Genomic DNA, 24750 nt, shown 5'->3' with positions numbered 1-24750 from the left:
AGACCATGGACCTGTACTGGTTACCAGTGCACCAGTCAGTGTTCTGATTTGCACACAGCAGGAACCTTCTTTGGCAATTTAAATGAAAATGCATTTACCAAGACACCATGAGTCATGCTCACAAGCATCCCAGGAGCTCGAGGACCTGGGTTGGGACCATGCATCCAGGAATAGCTCATGCCCCAGCGCTGTTCCTGGGAGGACACTGGTGTTGTAAACTGCACCACTGAGCGGCTGGTCCTGGATGCCAGCCCCACTTCCAGCACATCTGCAGGGAGCTCAGACTTTGGAGCCGTGAGTGGACACGGTTACCTGGTCACATGCTGGCCTCTGGGGTGGTGGGGAGGACAGTGTGGGCCGTTCTTAGTTACTGCACAGAACGGGGGCCTTGTATCCCTCACAGCTCCAAAGGTAGGGGGAGGGTCCCCCAAATACAGGAAAAGGGTTCAGATGGTTGGTGACCAAAAGGGGTGACTGATTGCTGTTTCAGCCTATCCCTCTGTCTGGCCAAATCAGCACATACTCTTTGTCCCGTTCTTGCATGTCGCCTGCCCCCTAAAACATTCTCCTAACGTGGCTTTCACTTTTAGAACCAGTAGTAACACACCCACCATCTGTCCAAAGAAGAAATGAGCTGAAGCGTCGGCACTTGAGCTATTTCTAGGTGGTAGCCCTTCCCTTGCTGATAGTGAAGCCGTGCACTAGGTTGTAAAGTCCACCACCACGGACGGACGGGCTCTGTAGGATCCTGGGCGGAGGGACAGGGGAGGCACATTCACGCGTCCCTCTGTAGGGCTGCTCTGGGCGTGTGCTAGTCATGAAGTGACCACAGTGACAGGCAGTTGGCGCCAGACCTGCCGCTTTCCACGTGTGTCTTCCCCTCTGGACACTCTGGAGCTTTGGGGGTAACCACAGGGAGAGCGTAGGGTCCCAGACACCCTGATGGGCTGTCCACCTGCGGGTGAATACCTGTGACCACCTCACTGTCAGTTCACTTTGGCTTGAGTTGGTGCATTATCAGTCACAGGAAGTTCTAGGTTGTAGCCTGTGCCTTGAACTGGGACCATGGGCTTAGGAGCTCGTTGGTCCTTCCACTTGAGCTGCGCTCACAGACACAGCCACCCTGCTTCCCAGTCTGCATGCTTTCACGCTGGGGGGCCTGGCAGCCGTCTGTCCTGAAGCCTTCATAGCACTTTGTCTTGCAGGGTTGAGAGCAGGCAGCCTGGGCCTGTGGCCCATATGGCCAGTCTGCACAGCCCTGCTCTGCCAGCATAGCTCCAAGCAGAAGCAGGTGCCATGTGAGCCAACGGTCATGGCTGTGTTCCTGGGAAATTCTGCAAAAGCAGGCAGGCTTCTTCTCTGCACGTGGGTTTGCTGACCTTGGTGAAAGTTAGCTAATTAACTGGTTAGTCAGTACGCGGCACGGACTGCCACCGTCTGGCCTGGCACGTGAGCTGGATTTTCACTACCTCTGGCCCTAACAGACCCACTCATTTCCCTGCCAGTCTCTCACTGCGGCCACTCCTGATACCCATTTCTGATTCAGTCAAATGCTTAACACCAACCACAGAAACCGGCTCTGCTTGATGTTACTAAAAGAGACATTTATTAAAAAGAAGTCTGGGCTTCCATTTTTTACCTGGCTGTAGAAGTCACATTCCAACCGTAACAATTAAAAAAATCCGGTTAATATATACAAGTTAAAGGGCTTTACGACCCATCAGAGAGCTGAAGCTTCCAGAAGCGTCAGTGAACCGAAGTCCTCTGTGGAGAGAAGAGACCCAAGTTTTCATCCTGGCACAGGAGCGGCAGGAGGAATTCGCCAGAGACCAGCCAGAGCGCTGATGCGGCGTGTAGTGGGGGGAGGAGGGTGAAAATCCCAAGGAGCACGGCTCCGTCAGCCTGCATCCCTGCACCAGCCCTGTCCAGAGGGGTCTGCAGGGCAGGAGAGCCGAGAGAATCATCTAAGGTTCTTCGGGCCTCCAGTAAAAGCAAAGCAGCAGGATTCTGAAGCCTCAGGAGGGGCCCTGGAAGGGAAACCATTTCCTCTGAGAGGCTGTGGGCCTTCCGTGGGTGGGAAGCAGAGGGACTGAGGGCTGAGCAGAGAGCAGGAATCGAGTACCTTCCTTTGGGCAGCCCCACGCTGCTGGGTGCAGTACTCTTGTACTCTGAAGATGGAGGTGTGTCAGGAGCACGTGCCTCTCAGCCCCCGGGCCTTCACCAAACACGGCACATTTGCCTTCCAAAGGCTGGATGTTGGGCTCCAGAATGGAGACAGCTGGACAGAAGGGAGAACCACCTCATCAGGCAAAAAGCTGGTGTCCAGAGTCTCAGATTCCAACTCTTGGTCCTGCCCTGTCATGAAGCCAGCATTGAATGGCACCTCACTGGAGCTGTTGGGAGAGCCCAGACCACCTGCAACATACTCACTGAGACACCCAGACGAGGTCAGAGAAGGGTGTGCCCTTTCCAGGAGTAGCATGTTTGTTACTTCAGCCTCCACTGGTCTTTTAAATGCAATGCTTGCCTTACAGTAAAAAACCAAAAGGCATACAGAAAGAAAAGGAAATCTAGTATGTGGCCATAAGAAGAAATGGTCAGTAGAGCAGACATGCTGGGATTACCAGCAGCTCTAAAATAACTATGAAATGTATGTTAAAGGATCTAATTGAAAAGGTACACACCTGGCGTGAAGAGATCACCAAAAGACAGAAACTACAAAAAAGCAAATGGAAATGCTAGAAATGTAAGCTGCAGACATAGGAACAGAAGATTCCATATGGTTCCAGCAGCAGGGGAGAGGGCCAGTGAGTAAACTTCAGGTCCAATCAGTAGAAACTCTCCCAAGTTGAAAGACAAGGAGAAAAGGAAAGATACAAAATGGACCGGTCTCTGAGATCTCTGGGGTGACCTCAGGTTGTCTGACTCCATGTAGTCTGATCCCAGCAGGGGAGGGAAATGGGACAAAGAACAGTTTGAATACATAATGGTGAGGACTGATGAGAGGTGTCAACCTACAGACGCAGCATCTCAATGAGCTCCAAGTAAGTAAAAACACACCTGGTCGCACCCTCATCAAATGCCAACATTAGAGATGGTGTTGAAGCAGCTATAAAATGCACAAAGGACAAGAAAAGACAGAAACAATGCAAGTCAGAATCCAGTGGAGTGCTATCTTTAAAGTGCTAAAACCATTTATCCAGTGAAAGTGCCTCTTGGGAAGAAAACAGATTCTGTAGACAGCGCAAAGCTGAGGGACATCATCTCAGCAAAGTCTGGCTGAGGTGCTCAGGTAGAGCAATCACACGAGGCAGGTCAGACCTGTAGGAGGAAGGGAAGAATGCTTGGAAAGGTAAACACAGGTAAATGTTTGATCTTTTTTCTATCACTGGATAGATATGTAAATACCTTACATTTCTTTAAAGACTATTAACTGCCCAACGCACAAAAAGACAGTTGAGGCCTCTGAGCCTGAGTAGAAGCAGCACATGGGGCAACAAACCTCGGGGCAGGCAGGGAGGCAGACAGAAATACGCTGCTGTTCATTGTCATAAAGCCATCTTATGTGAAGGTGGGTTGTGATAAATTATGCAACTTTTAACGTCTACCTCAACATCTAAAACAAAGTGGTCAATAGAGCAGATAAAACGCTATACCCAAAATACTCTGTGCCGGTGGGGGGCGGGGGGGAAGGAAGAAAGGAGGAACAAAAACAAAAGGGACCAGGAAACAGTTACATCAACAGTTACATTAAATGTAAATTAAGTAGGCCAGTTAAAAGGCAGAGATTGTCAGGCTAAAAAGATTGAGCTGTATGTAGTTCCAAGAAGCACACCGTAACTTTGAGGGTATTGACAGATTGAAAGTAAACACAAAGTCTGCAAAAGACGAAACAAAACAGATGAACATGGTGGGGGGGGGGGTGCAGGAAGAGGGGGAGGGAAGGAAAAACAAGATAATAACAGAGAGGGAAGCAAACCGTAAGGGACGCTTAACTACAGAGAACAAACCCAGGGTTGCTGGAGGGGAGGTGGGTGGAAGGATGGGCTAAATGGGTGATGGGTGCTAAGAAGGGCACTTGCTGGGATGAGCACTGGGTGTCATATGTAGGAGATGATCACTGGGTTCTACTCCAGAAACCAGATACCACACTGTATGTTAACTAACTTGAATTTAAAACAAAACAAAAAACAATGTGTTAGACATAAAGGTTACCAAAAAGTGAACAGGTGTCCATTTCATGATAGTTAAAGGGTCAATTCACCAGTAAAACGAAAATCCTAAATGCATATGCACCCAAAAACTGAGCTTCAAAATACGTGAAACAAAACTGACAGAATTCAGAGGGAAGGGAGATAAATTCAGAGTCATAATTGAAGACTTTACATCTCTCTCCCGTTAAAAATCAGCACGTAGAAGATTTTAACAACACTGTGGCCTAACCTGATGTAACGGAAGTTTAAGAACACTGTACTCAACTTCTATGGACTGGATTGTAACCCCACAAAATTCACATGTTAAAGCCTTAACCCCATTATGACTTTAAACAGAGGGCCCGCAAAAGGTAATAAAGGCTGAAGGAGGTCATTAGAGGTGGGGAGTTAATCTAATAGGGTCGGTGTCCTTACAAGAGGGAGGGAACTCAGGGCTTACACCCTCCTGCACACACAGTGAGGAAAAGCCACGTGAACACAGCAAGAAGGCAGCTGTCAGCAAGTCTGGAAGAGCGCACTCACCAGAACACAACCTTGCCGGTTCCTTGGTCTCTGACTTGTAGCTTCCAGAACCATGAGGAAATAAGTTTCTGTTAAGGCACACAGTCTGTGGTATTTTGTTATGGCAGCCCAAGCAGACTCAGACACCAGCATCTGTGGAGTTGACATTTCTTTCAAACCTGAAAAATTCTCCGAGAAAGACTAGAGAACAATTTTCAATGAATATTAAAAGACTGCAATCACTGACTATAGTCTCTGTGATGTGATTGAACTAGTAATCAATAATAGGAAGATGGCCAGAAAATCCTGAAATATTTGGAAATTAGCACACTTATGAATAAGCCATGAATTAGAGAAGTCATGCGAAAAATTAGGAAACACTTTAAAAGGATTGTTAATGAAAATATACAAATTTTGTTGGTTGCACCTAAAGAAGTGTTCAGCAGTAAATGTTTGTTAGGGAAGAGGAGAGTTTAAAATCTATTTAAGCTTCTACCTTAAAAACTCTAGGGAAGAGAAAAAAATTAAAACCCAAAGTTGAAAACAGAAAATAAAAATGTGGAAATGAATTAAATAGAAAACAGACAAATGGAAAACTCAGTACAATTAAAAATTGATTCTTTACAAAACTAAATTTGGCAGACTGCTACCAATACTGATCACTAGGAGAAGAGAGAATAATATCACGTGCTGGCAAGGGCTGGGGCAATTTTTGACGTCTTTGTGCATCACGGTTGGGGTGTGGGACAGTGCAGCAACTTTGGAGAACAGTTTGTAAGTTTCTTGTATGGTTGCACATGGACTTCCCATATGACCCAGCAGTTCTCTCCTGGGTGTTCACCCAAGAGGAGTGACAGTGTACATCCTCTTCAGGGCTTACACACAACGTGTATAGCAGCTTCGTTCATAATCATCAAGACCTGGAAACAGCTACATATCTATTACCTGAGGACAAGGGGCAGGTTGTAGTCTGTTTATGCAGCAACATATCATCATCATCATCATCATCATCATCATCATTACTGTCATTGTTCTATTATTGAATGGGAGGAATAGACTCCTGCAGGGAACAGCATGGACCTCATGAACAATTTTCTGGGTGAGGGAAGCCAGACACAGAGGTCTGCATACTGTATGAGTTTGAGTTTGTTTACATGATATCCTGGATAAGGCAAAACTGTAGACAAAACAATCAGATCAGTGTTGCCAGGTGTTGAGGGCCAGGGGAAGGAATTTGCTGCAGAGAGGCAGGAGGGACTTTTGGGGTGATGAAACTTTTCTGTGTCCTGTGATGGTGGTTACATGACTATATATTGGCTAAACTCAATCAACCTGTAAACTTAAGGATGAATTTTATTGCATGCAGATTATACCTAAATATATCTGAGAGATCAGGAGTGAGGGAGGGGGGAAAGTACATGTAATAGGGATGGGGATTTCTTCTATTGGCCAAGATGGAATAGCAGGGTCCAGATTTATCCTCTCTCTTGAAACAAGCAAAGAATGGTCAAATACACGAAGCATGACACTAGATACCAGGGAACAAAGAAGGAAAAGCCTTGAGAGAAGCAAGGTTAGCCCTGTGATTTCTCCAGGTCACTGCTTTGAGACAGCTTCCAGGGCACAATAGACAAGGGCTGAGGGAAGACAGAGCCTGGTGAGCTCTTTGAGTGGAGAGATGGAGCTGAGTCTGAGGAGACAAAGGTGGCTACAGGTAACAGGACAGGGTGCTGCAGAGGAGAGAGACACGGAGAGCTCTGGGGATTCACAGAGGACCTGCCTCAAGTGTTTGTAGAGCATCCTCAAGTATCCCTCTGAACACCAATCAGCATCAATCCTGTTATAAAAGTACTCAAAACCATGAAAGAACCAGCCAAAAGGACTGTAGTGAATACTGCTTGTTCCCAGCAGCTACACTGAGAATCTCATAATTCATGAGGCACTGGTCAGGTCCCACCTAACAAATATTTAAAGCAAGAACCAGGAAGATCAAGCTCTTGCCAAGTAATTTGACTTAGAACAAAGCTCAAGAAGATTTATAGGGATTAAAAAAATACCCAGCACCCAGTAAGGTCAAATTTAATAAATGTCTGATATACTATTAAAAATTACACAAAACAGGTAAATACCACAGTGAGGAGAGAGAATAGTCAATCAAAACTGAAGTAAACTGATGCAGATGTTAAATTTACAGACAAGGACACTAAAAGAGTTATTTTAACTATGTTCCAGATATTCAAAAAGTTAAGAAGAGTCATGGAATGTTAAAGAGGGGGAAAAAGCCAATTGAACTTCTAGAAAGGAAAACTACAATATTTGGGATGAAAAATATAATGATGGAATCGATGGCAGAAGAAAGTATTGGTGAACTTGAAGACATAGCAATGGAAACTTTGCAAAATAAAACATAGAAAGAAATTTAATGGTAAGAACATCAGTGAACTGTGGGATAACTTTAGGTGACTTAATATAAGAAGCTTGGAGTCCCCAAAAGAGGAAGAAGGAGTCTGTACCCAGAAAAAAATATATGAAGAACTATTTTAATTTTGATGGAACAAATCTCAAAGCTCAGCTACCTCCAATATAACATGAAGGAAACTGCTTGCGTTGCTCAAAACCAGTGTTACAGGGAATATCTTAAAAGCCTCCAGATGGGGGGAAAAGGCAAGTTGCGTACAAAGGAACAATGATAGGGATCATTTCATATTCCTTATCAGAAATGATGTGAAAAAGACAGTAGAGGACATCTTTACAGAAAGAAAAGAACTATCAACCTAGAATTTTACACTCAGTGGGTATATCTTTCAAGAACACAGGCTAACTACTTTTTTTAGCCACAGGAAAACAAGCTGAGGACTTACCATCAGCATACCCACGCAGGAAGACATATTAAAATCCTTTCAGAAAAGAAATGATACCAGATTGAAATATGGATCCGTACAACAAATGAGTAGTGTTGGAAATGGCAGCTGCATTGGTAAACATATAAGACTTTTAGCACTGCTTAAATCTCTTTAGAAGATTATCGATGGCTTATACAGAAATGGTAATTTATCATATGTGAAAATCAGTATGACAACTGTCCAGAGGTTGGGAAGGGAGAAATGGAAATATAAGGTCACAGGGTTTCTATACCATACATAAAGTGGCATAATATCACTTGAAGGTAGGCTGTGGTAAAGGTGTGTGCCATAAACCCAAAAGTGACCATGAATTTTGTTTTCTTTAAGCAGGTAATAAACTAATAAGCCAACAAGGGAGAGATAAAATGCACCTATAAAGCAATACTAAATACAAAACAAGTCTGAAAAGAAGGGCAAAAATATAGATGGAATGAATAAAAAAAAGATGGATTTAAACTTGACCACGTTAGTGATTCAATAAATATAAATGGTCTAAACACCCCAAGTAAGATGCAGAGATCATGATATTGGATTTTTAAAGAGCAAAACCTAGCTATATGTAGCCTACAACAAACACGTTTTAAATTTTTTTAATGTTTATTTATTTTTGACAGAGAGAGCATGAGTGGGGGAAGGTCAGAGAGAGAGGGAGACACAGAATCTGAAGCAGGCTCCAGGCTCTGAGCTGTCAGCACAGAGCCCGCCGTGGGGCTCGAAATCACAGACTGCGAGATCATGACCTGAGCCAAAGTCTGATGCTCAACCAACTGAGCCACCCAGATGCTCCCTTTTATTAAAAAAAAATGTTAATGCTTATTTATTTTTGGCAGAGAGACAAACATGTTTTAAACACAAATAGATTAAAAGGAAAAGGACAGAAAAGTTGTACCATACTAACCTTAAAGGAGAGCTGAAGTGGCTGTATGATTATCTAGCAATATTAATTTCAAAACAGAGAATACTGCAGGGATGGAGAAGGTAATTATAAGAAGGTAATTTAGTATATACAAGAAAGAAAGTGAATCTACAATCCAAAACCTTGACAGGAGAGAGAGAGAAAAAAAGAATGTCTAGGCTCAGATGATTTCACAGAAAAAATACCAATCCTAGAAAAACTTGTTCAGAAAAGAGGAAAATGGAACACTGTCCAACATGTTTTATGAAAGGAGCATAACCTAAATACCAGTATCTGACAAAAATTCTCAAAGTGGGGTGCCTGGGTGACTCCGTTGGTTAGGTATCCAACTTCAGCTCAGGTCATGATCTTGTAGTCCATGGGTTTGAGCCCTGCATCAGGTTCTGTGCTGACAGCTCAGAGCCTGGAGCCTGCTTCAGATTCTGTGCCTCCCTCTCTCACCGCCCCTCCCCTGCTCATGCTCTGTCTCACTTTGTCTCTCAAGAATAAACAAACATTAAAAAAAATTCCCAGAAAGTAAAATCCAGGCCAGTATCCCACATGAAAGAAATTCTCAACAAAATACTAGCATATTAAATGCAGCAACATATACAAAGAGTAGTACATCAGGAGTACCTGGGTTGCTCAGTCAGTCTAGCATCCAACTCTTGATTTTGGCTTGGGTCATGGGCCCCACATTGGGCTCTGTGCTGAGTTTGGAGTCTGGGATATTCATTCTCTCTCTCCCCCCTTCCCCTGTTCGTTCTCTCCCTCCCTCTCTCTCAAAATAAGCATTTTTTTTTAAGTTAAAAGTGCATCCTAACCAAACATGTTGTAGCTCAGGAATACACAGTTGCTTTATCATTTAAAAACAGTGTGATTCATATTAACAGAATGAAGGAGAAAAATAATATAGTATGATGTATCCATAGATGCAGGAAATGCATTTGATAGAATTCAGTGCTCATTCATGGGATAACTAGGAAGACAATCTGAGAAAATTATTCAATCTGAGCTAAAACATAAAAAAGCTGGAACCTCATACTCAGTGGTCCACTTTGAGAGCTTTTTCCCTAAAATCAGGAACGTCAGCATTGTATTAGAAGTCCTAGCCAATGTGATAAGGCATAAAAAACCCAAACTCTGGAAGTGGAGAGCTAAAGTTTGTTTTTTTTCAGACTGCTGGATAGTGAATGTAAAAACTCCCATGGAACTACAAAACTACAATTGCTAGTGTGTGAAGTTACAAAGACACAAAATAAAATTTATACATGGCACCAAAGCAGACACTCAGATCAATGGAACAGAATAGAGAACCCAGAAATGGACCCACAAATGTATGACCAACTAATCTTTGATAAAGCAGGAACTAATATCAAATGGAATAAAGACAGTCTCTTCAGAAAGTGGTGCTGGGAAAACTGGACAGCATCGTGCAGAAAAATGAACCTGGACCACTTTCTTACACCGTACACAAAAATAAACTCAAAATGGATGAAAGACCTAAATGTAAGATGGGAAGCCATCAAAATCCTTGAGGAGAAAGCAGTCAAAAACCTCTTTGACCTTGGCCACAGCAATTTCTTATTCAACACATCTCCAGAGGCAAGGGAAAACAAAAATGAACTATTGGGACCTCGTCAAAGTAAAAAGCTTCTGCACAGCGAAGGAAACAACCAGCGAAACTAAAAGGCAACCAATGAAATGGGAGAAGACATATCTGATAAAACAACATATCAGATAAAGGGTTAGTAGCCAAAATCTATAAAGAACTTATCAAACACCCAAAAAACAAATAATCCGGTGAAGAAATAGTCAAAAGACATGAATAGACACTTCTCTAAAGAAGACATCCAGGTGGCCAACTGACACATGAAAAAATGCTGAACATCATTCATCATCAGGGAAATACACATCAAAACCACACTGAGATACCACCTCACATCTGTCAGAATGGCAACATTAACAACTCAGGCAACAACAGATGTTGGCAAGGATGTGGAGAAAGAGGATCTCTTTTGCATTGTTGGTGGGAATGCAAGCTAGTGCAGCCACTCTGGAAAACTGTCTGGAGGTTCCTCGAAAAACTAAAAGTAGAACTACTCTATGACCCAGTAATTGCACTACTAGGCATTTATCCACAGGATGCAGTGTGCTGTTTCAAAGGGACACATGCACCCCCATGTTTATAGCAGCACTATCAACAATAGCCAAAGTATGGAAAGAGCCCACATGTCCATTGACGGGTAAAGATGTGATATGTATACACACACACACACACACACACACACAATGGGGTACTACTCGGCAATCAAAAAGAATGAAACTTGCCATTTGCGTCTATGTGGATGGAACTAGAAGGTGTTATGCTAAGTGAAATTAGAGAAGGACAGATATAGGAGTTCACTCATATAAGGACTTTAAGATACAAAACAGATGAACATAAGGGAAGGGAAGCAAAAATAATATAAAAATAGGGAGGGGGACAAAACACAAGAGACTCTTAAATACAGAGAACAAGCAGAGAGTTGCTAGAGGGGTTGTGGGAGGGGGGATGGGCTAAATGGGTAAGGGGCATTAAGGAATCTACTCCTGAAATCATTGTTGCCCTGTACGGTAACTAACTTGGATGTAAATTAAAAAATAATCTTTTTAAGTTTAGACATAAAAAATTGTATTTCTATGCATCCTGATGTTTGTGGCAGTGTTATTTACAGTAGCCAAAATATGGGAACAGCTCAAGTGTCCGTTAGTAGATGAATAAAGAAGATAATATGTGGTATATATGTACATACACACAGTGGAATACTAGCCATAAAAAAGAATGAAATCTTGGCATTTGCAGCAACATGGTTGGATCCTGGAGGGTATTCTAACTGAAATAAGTCAGTGAAAGACACATACCATACGATTTCATCCATATGTGGAATTTAAGAAACAAACTAACATGGCGAGGGGAGGGGAAAGACAACCCAGAACACAGAATTTTTTTTTGAGAGAGAGAAAGAGCAAGAGCATGAGCAGGGGAGGGATAGCAGGGAGAGAGAGGATCTCAAGCAATCTCTGTGCTCAGTGCAGAGCCTGACTCAGGGCTCAATCCCATCAACCTGAAATCACAACCTGCGCGAAAATCAAGAGTCAGACCCTTAACTGACTGAGCCACCCAGGTTCCCCCCAAAACACTGACTCTTAACTATAGAGAGCGTCTGACGGTTATCAGAGGGGAGGTGGGGGTGGGTGACGGGGATTAAGGATGCACTTGTGAAGGGCACCAAGTATTGTGTGAAACTGTTGAATCACTGTATTGTACACCTGAAACTAATATAACACTGTATGTTAACTATACTGCATTTAAAATACAACAAAAATACAGTATTTCTATAGAGTAGCAATGAACAACCAGAGAATGAAATTTTTAAAATGCCATTTATAGTAATAGCCAAAACCGCAAGTACTTAAGAATGAAAGGCACACTTAAAGGTGTACACTAAAATCACAAAGTATTGCTGGAAGAAATGAAATTCTAATAAATGAATGGATGCGCCATATTCATGGGGTGGGAGACTCAGTATTTTTAAGATGACTTTTTTCCCTCCAAAATTGATCAGTCTCATCAAAATCTAAGAAGGCTTTCCTGAAGAAAGTGACAAAATGGTTCTAAAGCTGTTACAGAATTGCAAAACAGGATAACCAGTCTTGAAAAAGAACAGTGTTGGAAGGGCTTACCTATCTGATTTCAAAACTCGCTCTAAAGCTGTGGTGATTGACACAATGTGATAGTGGCATCGAGGGAGACCTGCAGGGAAAAGCAAAACAACAAAAACAAAGTAACCTGAAAAAAAAAAAAAAGAATCCAGAAATAGACCCACCATGTTACCAAGTCCACTGAATAGGGAAAGAAAAGGTTTTTTAACCAATGGCCCCGGAACGACTGAAGATTTATATGGGTATGAGTAACCTCAATCCCTTTCTCGGACAATACATGAAATTCAGCTCTAGGTGGATCATAGACATGAACGTCCGTAATGAAACTTGTAGTAGAACACAGCTTCCAGGGGCGCCTGAGTGGCTCAGTTGATTAGGCATCTGACTTTGGGTCAAGTCACAGTTAGTGAGTTCGAGCCTCACATTGGGCTCTGTGCTGACAGTGCAGAGCCTGGAGCCTGTTCCGAATTCTGTCTCTCTCTGCCCCTCCCCCACTCAGGCTCTCTCAAAAATGAATAAATGTTTAAAAATTAGAATAACGCTTCGAGGAAATACAAAAAGACTATGATGTGGGATATAGAAAGATTTCTTGGGGCACAAAACACTAGGCATAAAAGGAAATTTACTGGACTTTATCAAAGTTAAAATTAATTTTAATATATTAAAGAAAATTAATAGAAGAAATACAGACTGGGAAAGTGTATTTGTAATAACATATCTGACAAAGGACTTGTGTTTATATATTTTAAAAACTACAACAACAAAAAGGAAACCTATTAAAATAAGCAGCAAAAGGCTCAAATGAGCACTTCACAGAAGGAGCTGTACAAAGGACCAATGAGTGCATAGAACATGGTCAGCATCTGTAGTCATCAGGAAAAGTGCGGATTACAACCCCGTGGTGTGCTTGTGTAGACAGCACATGCTCTAAAATCAGGACAATACCAAACCGGTGAGCACAGCCCCTGCGGGGTGACCTGTGGATCTGGGAAGCATTCCATACTCTGTGTAATTCCTGAAGTCCTTCCTACCTCGAAGAAAAAGGAAACGAGTCAAAGCATAACATGCCGTATTCAATTGAAATTGTGATTTTTCACTACCAAAAAAAAAAAAAAAATTGGTGATTCCATTTCTCACCTCCTAGAATAATTAAAATCCGAAAGGCTGACAGCACTAAATGTTGGTAAAGCTGCGAACCAACTAGAATCCTTATTCATTGCTGGTTGGAGACACATCGAGCGATTTTTAGAAGTGCATTTCAGCCCCGTGAGCCAGCATGTCTCCGTGCGCGCCCAAAAGATACTAAAACACGTCTACGCACATATTTGTACAAATACATTTGTACAAGCTTTTTCATGACAGCCCGGAACTGGAAATAACCCAAATGTTCAACGGTAGCAGGGTACAAGAATGTGTGATAGAGGACATACTCACATGATACGTCCCCCAGAACTTGGAGGAGTGAGCTGCTGGTGCAATGGAGGATTCCAGAATCCTCATTCATGTTCAGTGAAAGAAGCAAGACTCAGTGCACACTGTATTACTTTGTATGAAGTCCAATGACAGGTTAAACTAGTCTCTGGTGTTAGAAATCTCAAAGCTGCAGCCTCTTAGGGTATGGAGTGAGGGAATTTGTATACACTGCCTGGGGTGGTAGTTACAGGGGTGTATACGGTTGTCAGAATTCACATAACCAAATATGAAAAACCTGTGTATTTTGTTCTGTGTAAATTGTACCTCAATTAAAATGTTGAAGAAATCATTGTTAATACACAGATTTGCTTGGAGGGCCAAACATCCTGGCTGGGGTCCTGCAGGCAGGAACCCTACTCCAAATGCAACTGGCAGAGTGGCCAGTGATGAGCCCCTGTGCTGTGCTCAGATGCCCCTGCATGCTCCCCGGAACCCACGCCGGGAACCTGCCTTCCATGACCTCCGTTTATGGAAAACTTCCTCCAACACGCAGCACAGTAGATAGCCCAACATCAGTGCTTTGGAATTGTGACTGTTCCACACATTTCCAGTGAGCAATTTATTCCTTAGGCTTTAAGGAATTTATTACTTTCAGCTTTAAGGGGCTGTGTGCTAATATTAGATTGTGCTAACTGTGGTGTGTGAGTTGCTTATCAGTTAAGCGCTGCCTGGCTGAAGCATTCAAAGTAAGTTCCTTGTTCGGGTTTTGTTCAGGATGTGAGTCTGTATATCTTTAGCTGACGTTGAGATATAACTCATTTGTTCAATTAGTGCTTAATGCCTGACTGATAACTGTACCTCTAGAAAAAATGATTTTTAGTATGAATATGTCTGTACATGACATGTCTATTGTACAGTGGAACCTTAGAGTGAGTCCTTTTTCCTGATTAATAGAACTTAAAATTTAAACATGCTTTGTTTTCATTTCTGAATAAGCTCTATTGGAATGGGTGCATTTTCTTTCCTGCTGGTGCTTTCTGCTTGATGATCTCTAAATTCTTGAGGGCACTTTTACCCATTTGGGATCTCCTTAAAGCTCCAGCTTGCATCCTTTGGCAAAGTGAAATTAATTTTGTGACAGTGAGGAAACTTTGCTAGATGTACAGTCCCTCATACGTATCTTGAAATCTCGAATTTGTGTACCTTAGGGCTTTTGAAGTTTGGAAACACCTATATACTAACCCTTTACCTATTCCTTCCCATAGCCCTCGTTGATGTAGTACACCGCTTTTGCTCCTGGTGCTGAGTTGTTCCCTCTGTGCTTATACAAGTTGGAAAATTCATTCCTAGTCATACGTATTGTTCTCCGAAATACTGCCTTGAGCCATTGCAACAAAATCTGTGAATTAAAATAATTTAGAGGGAATATGGGCTTATTTTGCTCCAGTTAGACTCTTAAATACGGAGAACAAACTTGGGGTTGATGGGGGGGGGGGTGAGGGATGGGCTAACTCGGTGATGGGCATGAAGGAGGGCACTTGCTGGGGTGAGCACTGGGTGTCATATGTAAGAGGTGAATCACTGGGTTCTCCTCCTGAAGCCAAGACTGCACTGTATGTTCACTAACTTGAGAATAAAAAAAAATATGTTTGCGATTCAAGGAATCGTGAAGGGATTTATTTAAAACATTGCATTCGGCTGGAATAGATCCCAAGTCCTGGGTTCCTTTGAAGCGCACATGCCTTTACCTGGTTCTTTCTTCGTGTCCTACGTCAGCTCCCTGTCAAGAAGGCAGCAGCCGTAGATACCGGTGGGAGGCAGTGACAGGAGCAGGGAGCCCTTGTTTTAAACCTGGAACCATTGCTGTTTTTCTAGGCTCGCCCCGCCTCCGTGTTGAGCGGTGATAGCTTTCCAGTCTGGCTTTGTGTGCCACTGCCCACAGCCCAGGAAACCCAGCTGATGACTACTTTTTATCGCTGCTGTCATGGAGTCCGGCTAGAAGTGGTGGTTGCGGGGTGGGGTTGGCGCCAGTGGCTGTACGTCAGCGCAGTGCTCGTGGGATGGTGTCCACTCTGTGCTTCTGGGCACATCGGATCAGACCCCTCGGTCACCTGGGGAAACACGTGGCACTACGGGAGCTGACTCCAGGCACTTTCTGGAGTGTTTCTGTCATGCCAGTGTAGCTCATTTAAAAGGGGTAGAGGCGGGCACCAAAATCATGGAAGATGAGAGACAAATGGAAGGCAGTGTCTTCAAGGGGTTGCCCCAGGGTCCTGGGAAAACCCTCATCAGACAGCTGACCTGGACCCTGTGCAAGCCTGGTGCTTGGTTCCTTCATGCTTCAAGCGTACTTTGGCCTCTTGCATCCTGCCTTGTGGATGAGCAGGGCTAGGCACCCTGATTTTAGATGTAAACGTGTCCAGGCTCTCCTTCGTGATTGTCTTAGGAGACTTAGGGCTGCAGTGGACCTTGAACAACGTGGGGGCTTAGGGGTGCAGACCCCCGCACAGTGGAAAATTCACAGAACTTCGGACTCCCCCCAAATTTACTAATAGCCTGCTGTTGACCAGAAGCCTTGGTGATACCATAGACAGCCAATTAACACCTATTTTGTGTGTTATGGGTATTATATACCGTATTCTTGCAGTAAAGCAAGCTAGAGAAGCAAAAGCGTTACTAAGAAAATCATGAGGGGAAAGGAAATACATTAGCAGCACTGCCCTGTATTTCTCTGAAGCAGCCCGCATGGAAGCTACCCTGCTTAGTTTAGACCCGTGCTGTTCAAGGGGCAACTGTGTTTCAGTGAGGGAACGTTCAACAGATTGGGCCAGTAAGATTCATATTTCCAATTGCCTCAGAAAAGAAAAGAAGCTTAGAGCACCATAAAATTAAACTGTCTGGTAATACCATCGACCTCATGTATGAAAGAAACTACTCGGGTCTGTGTGTCCATGATCAGTCATTCTGTGGCTCTCTTCCGTTGCTCTGTGGGTATGTTGACATCTAAGATTTTTTTCTTTTTTTTTTCTTTAGCCTTTAATGGTACAGTGATTGATTTTAACGATTTCCATATTTGACATTGTTTTTGATCTTCTTTTTACTTTGTTCCCTGCTTTTTGCGTTCTCCTCCCCACCCCCCCCTTCCTCATCCCATTTTAATTGTTGGGTTGTTCTGTCTGCGTGTCTGTGTGTCGCTTCCCTGTGGTCCTGTTGGTGTGGCGTTCTCTCCTTTCTTCTTGTTCCCGCCCTGCTGCTGTAGCCCCACAGGCTGTGGAAGGCGGCCGAGCAGGTAGGGGACCTTCCTGTACGTCCACACCAGTGCCCCCCCTCCCCCCCGTCTGGTCAGCTTCCAGCAGTGGGACAGACCAGAAGTGGAGTGCGGAGCCTGGCTGGGGTGTGCGGGCCGCGGGCGGAGGACTGGCACCCGGCATGACCTGCTCTCCCAGACCTCTTCGAACGTCGCGCACTCGCGACAGACACTTCCGTGTGCACAGTCAGTGGTTTCCCTGCCGGTTTGGGGGTTCTGTCCGTTTTGCTCCACTTCCTGTGTTGAGTGACCCGTTTCCTGACTTGTTTGCTTCGGAATCGGCCTTCGGTGGCACTGTGTTCTGCATTACTCAGAACGTCAGAGCCCTTCCCCACCCAGCGCTGGTCTGTGACACGGCTCCCCCGGGGAGTCCCAGGTCTGCATCACACGGGGTGGAAGCTCCTGCCGAGGCCGGCTGCGTGTGCTGCTCCCCGTGTCCGCGGGGGGAGACCGTGACCAGGAGGGGTAGGAGCAGCACGTTTTGACGGAGGTGTCTTTACCTTAGTGTTGGGCGGCACATGGTTAGGGTTTGCCGCTGGGGAATTTTAGCATACTTCTTCAAATAAGTTGTGAGGGCTGTGGCGCTTTTTGGAAACGTGTTTGGGGCCCCATCTTTTTCTACCCAAGGTACCACATTGCCTTCCCAAGAAAACAGAGGTAGAATTTGGGTTTGTAATATAGCTTTGATTACGTAGCTCCTACATAGAAATCGCTGGTGAGAAGTCAACCCAGCGTGTTGTGGAGGGATTCACGGTGCCGAGAGAAGATCTGTGGACCCCCCTGTGTTAGATAGCTCAGTTCACAGGGTGCTCCCGGGCTCACCGGGCTGTTGACACACACACACGGCCTCCCTGACCTATGTCCCAGACAAAGAGGACCTCCCTCTGCTGGAGGAGAGCCAAGGCACAAGCAGGGTTTCCTTCTCGAGCTGTGAGTTCATGTCCTGTGTTCTGCTTCAACATCCTGACCTCTAAAAATGTATCTTTTGGGGTGCCTGTGGTAGGAACTTCTCAGCAAACGAGGCTTCCTATCCCTGACAGCCTGCTAGCCAGACGTCTGGGCAGTTCCAGCCCTTTTCCGTTGGGCAAGACGTGTGGCACGTGTCTTTTCCTTCTTATTTTTGTAAATGTGACTGATAGTTCAGCTGTGTAAAAGTCCAGCATAATCCTAGTAAGATGTTCCTTTCAGAAGTGAGGTTCTCAGACTGGAAGTTAGCAGGCATCTTGGAGGGAATTGTGCATTTAGTGCTTTTAGTTTGAGATTTTAGCAAAGAGATGCTTGCTAACTGGTAGGAAGCACAGCCCCAGTTCCTCCCGCACAAACCTGAGCTAACCGCACTGTCTCCTTGCTTGCAGGGGACCTCGGGACCTGACCCAACCACCGTGTACGTTGACATGCGAGCTCTGAGGCACGACAGGTACGATGTGCTTCCGGGTTTGTGTCTTGATGGCCCCGCGTGCAGGGCTGTCGAGGGGGGAAGGAGCTCGGTGTCCGTCCTATCTGAGCATGGTGGCCCCGGGCCAAGCAGGAGAGCTGGGCCAGCCTGAGCCGCGGCATCCCTCCACTTGTGCTCTGTTCCCGCGGGGCAGGCGACTCTGTGCCTGGACCCTGAGGTCTGCAGTGGGGGTGGGGGCGGGGGGGGGGGGGCGGTGACCACACATGCTGCTCTTCCTTCTCAATTCTGGCTGGGGACAGAGTCACACCTTTTCAAGTCCCCAGTGCTCCGCCCACGTTTCTTTACCTGAATTGTAATTTTTTGTGAAGACGTTTCTGTGGAAAATTAAAACAGGACTGAAGTTACCTTCTGTGCAGCTTCCCAAGCAGCCTTGAGCAGAAATGAAAGGGGGGGTCCTTTGTAAGTTTGCCTCAGACTGGGAGGGAGCAGTGGGGGGCGTGGAAGCAAGGTGAGGACCTTCCCGGGAATTTCCTCCCCAGCCAGGAGGAGGATGCGCTGTCTTTCCTGCAGACTCCCCCTCAAATAGACTGTTTCTTTTTGGTAACAAGGGACATGCCCGGTCATTGTTGCACTGGGACCAGTGAGTGTAGACCTCATACGGGTGTGACCCATAAATGACCAGTGGGGGCCGATGGATGTGTGGTGATGGCCAGAGGCTGCGTGTCTCCTTCCCTTGCCTACGAATGTGTGTCCTCGTGCTGTACAACAGTGGGAAGAATGGAGTTCATGGTCACAGCTGGTGGCCTGGGCGTGCTCCTGGAGGAACACAGAGTCGTCGTGTGGGTGTGTTGGGAGCGGGCTTGTGGAGACTGAGGGGCCGCCCGTGCACGCGCCAGCCAGCCTGGAGAGGACCACCCCGACTCTCATGGGCATTCCCAACAGGGCTTGTGCCCCGTGGATGTTGGGCTGTGCCTGCTGAGCACAGTTTGGGGAGTAGGGTGGCCGGCATCCAGGAGATGGGGGCTGGGGACACAGACGAAACTCTCCTGTTGGGCACAGTCAGCCCCCCACGTGCGATCGCAATGGGCTGATGTTGGGAGGCACCACCTGTGTTCAGCCAGCCACGTCCCACCTGGCGCCCGGGGCCCTCGTTTCAGACCCTTCTGTTCAAGGGGCACCAAGGTTAGAGCCCTCTGGCGGAGGCCCCTCCCGGAGGCCGAGGGCAGAGACTAGCACGTGCCCACTGCCCCTCGCCGGCTACCCCGCCACGAAGTCTCATCTGGAGCATCTTCGTGGTTCAGAAACTTGGCTTTGAGGCGTTCACGTACCTTGCTCCGGGGGCACATACACATTTTCACGTAGTAACTTCTGGGCTTTAGGACAAATCGACTATCCCCCCTAGAAAAGTAACCTGGAAATAATATTGTGATATATTATGCCTCTTATACCTTCTTGGACGGGGGCTCGTCCAAGAATCCTTGTTTGAGTAACGTGCCGTTTTGCGTGTGGCCTGGAGCTCGAAACACACGGGGAGCAAACACCTGGGTCAAACCACAGCCCTTTCCCCCAGGAGGGTGGCCTGCAGTCACGGAGCCATCAGAGCAGAGGCTGTCATCTTGTGTCCACAGGTCCCAGAGCATCAGGGGTGGTGGGACTCGGGGGCTGAGTTTTCTTTCCTGGAGAAGAGCAGAACGGTAGGCACTCCCTGCGGTGCCCGTGACCTTGCCTTCCGAGGTCCTCGGCATATCTTTTCGTGGAGGAAACGTGCCACGAGGCAACATGAGGTGGAATCAGGAGTGGGGGCGTGGCTGAGGGGGTTGGGGGGCACCTCAGATGCAGGAAGCGCTCCGTGGAGACTTACCGGTTCTCCGCCCCTGGAGTCAGTCCGGCGGCCTCTTAAGGGACACTTCTGTCCTGACCTGTAATCTCAGGTGCTTTTCTCTGACGAGGTCATCTGAAAATGAAGGAAACGTCCTCGTGAACCTGCTGGCAGTCGTACGTTTCAGAGAGAACTGGGTGGTGCTGCTGATCACCGTGGCCCGTGGTCACGTGGATTCGTGTCGGGGCGCCTAGCTGGCTGCCGGGGTCAGGATGCACCGGAGGTGCCCGCGTGTGCCCTGCCCAGGCCGCTCCCAGGAGAGCCCAGGGCTGCACACTTGTCGCTCTGGTTTGGCCGCCCGCCCGCCAGTGACGCTGTCTCACGTCCTCGCCTCTCTCCCCTGCCATCCAAAGACACAGGTGGCCCAGAGCTGAGGGAGGTCTTCAGACCCCAAAAGTTTTGTGCTGGACTTAGCTCCCCTGCCCCTCTTTCCGCGTTTGACTTCCGGAAACCAAAGCCAAGCGGCCCTGGAACCTGACGGAGCCACTCCTGCAGCGAGGCCTGTCCCCGGAGCCTCCCTGCGGGCGCTTTCTCGGGGTCCTTCGCTGCATCTTCCCGAGGGCCAACTTCCCACGACCTGTGACCTGTAATCGACCTTCCAGCCAGGCTGTGGGCCGGTCAGGGTGCCGCCCGGGCCCTGCTTCTCTGAAGCAGAAAACCTCCTTGGCACCTCCCCCTCACCTGTCAGGTTCCTGCCTCCCGGGCCGATTCTCCTCCTGTGCGGTGAGCCATGCCCCCGGGGCCTCCGGTCTCCACGCCAACCCCCGACTTTCAAGTCCAGTCCAATTCAAACACCATCAACCCTGAATATTCCCTAGAGAAGCTGTCCTCCAGCGTGCAGTCTCTAGCCTCACTTCTGACCTTTGTCAACATGTAACACGTGTGCCCTGCGCTGCAGCTGATGGCGACGGAGAGGCTCTGCGGTCCGAGTGAACGGGGTTCACCTCTGGGCAGGCCCTGTGACCTCAGTGTCCCTGTGCTCAGAGTGGGTGTGGTAAAGCCAGCCTTCCCAGGGACCCGTGGGGCCACAGCACCAGGGTGACCGGGGGTCCCGGCGGGGTGCAGGTGAAACAGAGCTTTGAAAATATTGACTCTCTGTCTTGTCACCGTTAGTGTAAAAAAAAAAAAAAAACAAAAATGGGGCTCTTGTCCTGACTTCCACTGTATGAAGATTCAGTTGTGGGATTAATTACTCTTCCTGCTGCTCTAGAACACTCACTGGGAGCCCCAGGGCACCTACGTAATTATGATCTAATTAACCTGGAGAGGGTTAGCCTGTCAGCGTGTTAAGTGCAGTATCCCCAGAAAGAGACTGCATTCTCTTATGCATGCATGGAAAGACAGGTGACAAAGGACAGCCACGTTGTGGAAACCTGTGATCAAATAGACTTCCCAAATTGATTTGATTTGTACTGGACTTTCTGTGTCTATTTTTTTATTTATTTTGATTTTTTTTAATGTTTAGTTTTCAGAGAGAGAGCACAAGCAGGGGAAGGGCAGAGAGAGGGAGACAACAATCCGAAGCAGGCTCCAGGCTCTGAGCTGTCAGCACAGAGCCTGATGCGGGGCTCGAACTCATGAACCGTGAGATCATGACCTGAGCTGAAGTCGGACATTTAACCAGCTGAGCCCCCCAGGCGCTCCTCTGCCTCTGTTTTTAATTCCCATTGTTTTCTATGAACCACAGTGTGTTTGGGAGGTCACCATGGAGAACGTTTTTGCCTCAAGTGGCAAGGATAATCCTGCTCCTACTTCTGGAACAAATTCAGTTCCACTGTGCACAAGGGAAATGATGGCATGGCTTTGGGACTACTTAAAAATGAGTGTTTTTAAAATATTGTTTCTAATATGTTCATGTAAGATGAACTCATGGTCTCTCAGTCACCTCTAATTGGATCTTTCCTTAAGCACTTGGATTTTGCAGACTTGAGATAGGACGGGGGAAAAATCTTTTTCAGCACTTAAAGTCATAGTTTTAGGAGTTTCATCTTATGGATACAATGTTATCATAAAGCTTTCTTAGCTTTCTTACTCCTCCCAACCTGAAGTGCTAAGTCTCAGGAAAGCAAGGATAGTCCATTAATCCCTGGTCAGTGGTTAACCAAGAGTCAGGATCCCGTGGGAAGTAGGCACAGAACAGAAGTGCACAGGTGGGCTTGTGACTCAGTCTGTGGCAGGAGGGGGCTGGATGAAGACAGACCAGCTGGAATGAGACCCTTCTTTTGATTGGCTCCTGGTATGATTGGCGTGAGCTTCTTCGCATAACCTCACATTACACTTCTTACACCGAATCTCTGATTTCTGGTCCCACGGCCCTCTATGGCTGTCCGGGAGGTGTGCCGGGCACCTGACTTGCCCAGACCCTTTGTGGGCTGAACTAACCCCAGAGGTTCTGCCTGGAAGCAGATGACACAATAGTTTCCCTGCCGTTCGATTGGACGCAGGACCTGTTCCTCCTGGGTTCGTGGCCACCCCTTGTGGCAGGTGAGCCTGAGCACGTGTTCTTTGTGTTCTGTTCCCTGCGTGTCACACAGAAACAAGGGTACCTACATCGTAGAAGCATTGTGATGATCAAATAATTTCATCCGTGTAAACAACGTATCGTTCTTGCGGGAGTATAGATAGATAGATAGGACCTTGTATGTGTAGTTACAGATTGGCTTTTTCACCTACTAGTATGTATCGTCCACCCTTATTTCTGCTTCTGGCTGTCTGCAGGCAGGCGCACGCTCTTTGAACTCATTGTTTAGCCAACTAAGTGGCTGCTTCATAATCGAAGATTTAATTGATCAGAGTTGTGGTGCGGGTTTTGTGCATTCCTGAAATACTTCTTACGGAGTATACTTGAAAATCAGACGACTTTACCTCTGGAGATAACTGGATAAAAAAAGAAGAGTTCACACTTTGCAAAGGGTCCCTTACATGGTAATTTCGGGGTGAATTTCCAGCCTCCATCTACCCTGTAAGGCCAAAATCTTCTCTGGAGTTTGTGGCTTCCTTAAAAAGACATTATTCCTGGGGCGCCTGGGTGGATCAGTCAGTTAAGCGGCCGACTTCAGCTCAGGTCACGATCTCACCGTCCGTGAGTTCGAGCCCTGCGTCGGGCTCTCTGCTGACCGCTCAGAGCCTGGACCCTGTTTTGGATTCTGTGTCTCCCTCTCTCTCAGACCCTCCCCCATTCATGCTCTGTCTCTGTCTCAAAAATAAATAAACGTTAAAAAAAAAAAGACATTATTCCCTTTTGTCTCCTTCTCCTCTCTTCAGAGTCCAACCCAGTGCACACAGCCTCTCGAAATCTCCTTCTGGGCTGGGTGTGCAGGCAGAGAGCCCCAAAGCCATATCTGAGGAGGCCCTGGGCAGGTGTGGGAGGCAGGGCAGCATCCCAGCCTCGCACTAAGGAAACTTCAGGAGATGGGGGGGGGCAGGCTCTTCCCCTCGACTGCTTTCTTTGTTTACTTTCCCCCATCCGTCATCCCTTAGAGACTGTACCCCTTTTAAACCCAGTGCTGTTTCTGCTCTTGGCACCCCATTCTGACACCTGCTGTCCCGTCAGGAGATCCTGAGAGAAAAAGGAGGAACCACAGACTGAGTTACTGAGATCTGGGCACAGTTCTGCCACCACCTGGAAGTGTGACCTGAGACCTAGTCCCTGAACCTCCTGGGCCCTCGTCCCCAGCACGAGGGAGGGAGTTCCGGAGGAACATGCCAGTTCCAGCCCTCTTTCTGGCCTCCCCTTCCCACCCAGTTCTGAATGATTGGGACAGATTTTTGAGTCCCTTCCGCAATTCGACACACTGTTGAGTTCTGATTAAATGTTCCTTTACTTTTCTAGAACATTTTAGGTTCTTCTGAGAAACTGTTCTGTGGTCTTTTTCCAGTAAAGACCAAATTTAAATAATTAAATACAAATAAAAAATAAGTAACATAAGGACTAGTTTTTCTTCCACGGGCTTATTCATTAAATCTTATCCTGAAGACCACCACCAAATCCTGTAAATTGGAGTTGCACATAAAATACAGGACAGCCAGTTAGATTCGAATTTCAGAGAAAAGAGGAATAATTTTTTTAGGACAAGTATGTCCCAAATATGCATGGATAGACATGTACTCTAAAAATCATTGTTGATCTGAAATTCACATTTCACCAAGCGTCCTGTATTTTTATATGCTAAATCTGGCCACCCTGCCCTAAAACCAGACATCTGTTCTCACAGCCACCGTGTTACCAGCGCTGTGTTTCTTCTCTGACAGTCGAGGGACTCAGTTCACTTCCTGCCTGTTCCATGGGGGAAATCTCCCACTGCAGAGAGCTGCCTCCTGCAGTTTCTTTTTCCAGAAGAAGTTGTTCACAGTCTCCCGATTAGTCGTGAGCTGTGAGCCCGCGTGGCCAGAGTGCCTTGAGCCCCTCCTGGGCATGCCATGCAGGGGGTCCGTCACTGCCAGCTGGTAGGAGTTCTGTGGCGTAGGGTAAGGCCCCCTCATGCGTGCTCATGATCTCAGGCCTCGAGAAGGAGAAAGGGTCCGGCAGAACCCCCGC

General features: G+C 46.6%; 1 protein-coding gene across 11 annotated transcripts in view; it reads left to right on the top strand.

Moving 5' to 3' along the window:
- The window catches only part of DIP2C (disco interacting protein 2 homolog C), a 408190-nt gene that overhangs the window by 361574 nt on the left and 21866 nt on the right, over window positions 1–24750 (top strand). For 7 of the 11 annotated variants that reach the window (XM_053225170.1, XM_053225168.1, XM_053225166.1 and 4 more), the window contains 2 exons: window positions 16891–16920; window positions 18294–18355. In XM_053225170.1, the coding sequence (XP_053081145.1) occupies window positions 16891–16920; window positions 18294–18355 (92 nt within the window). Of the gene's footprint in view, window positions 1–6947; window positions 12367–16890; window positions 16921–18293; window positions 18356–24750 lie in introns of those variants that run through there. The other 4 variants (XM_053225171.1, XM_053225174.1, XM_053225165.1 and 1 more) reach the window with 2 other exon arrangements.

The sequence above is a fragment of the Acinonyx jubatus genome, chromosome B4 (assembly GCF_027475565.1).
Source record: "Acinonyx jubatus isolate Ajub_Pintada_27869175 chromosome B4, VMU_Ajub_asm_v1.0, whole genome shotgun sequence".
NCBI classification, from domain to species: domain Eukaryota; kingdom Metazoa; phylum Chordata; class Mammalia; order Carnivora; family Felidae; genus Acinonyx; species Acinonyx jubatus.
This window is presented reverse-complemented; position numbering and strand designations above follow the sequence as displayed.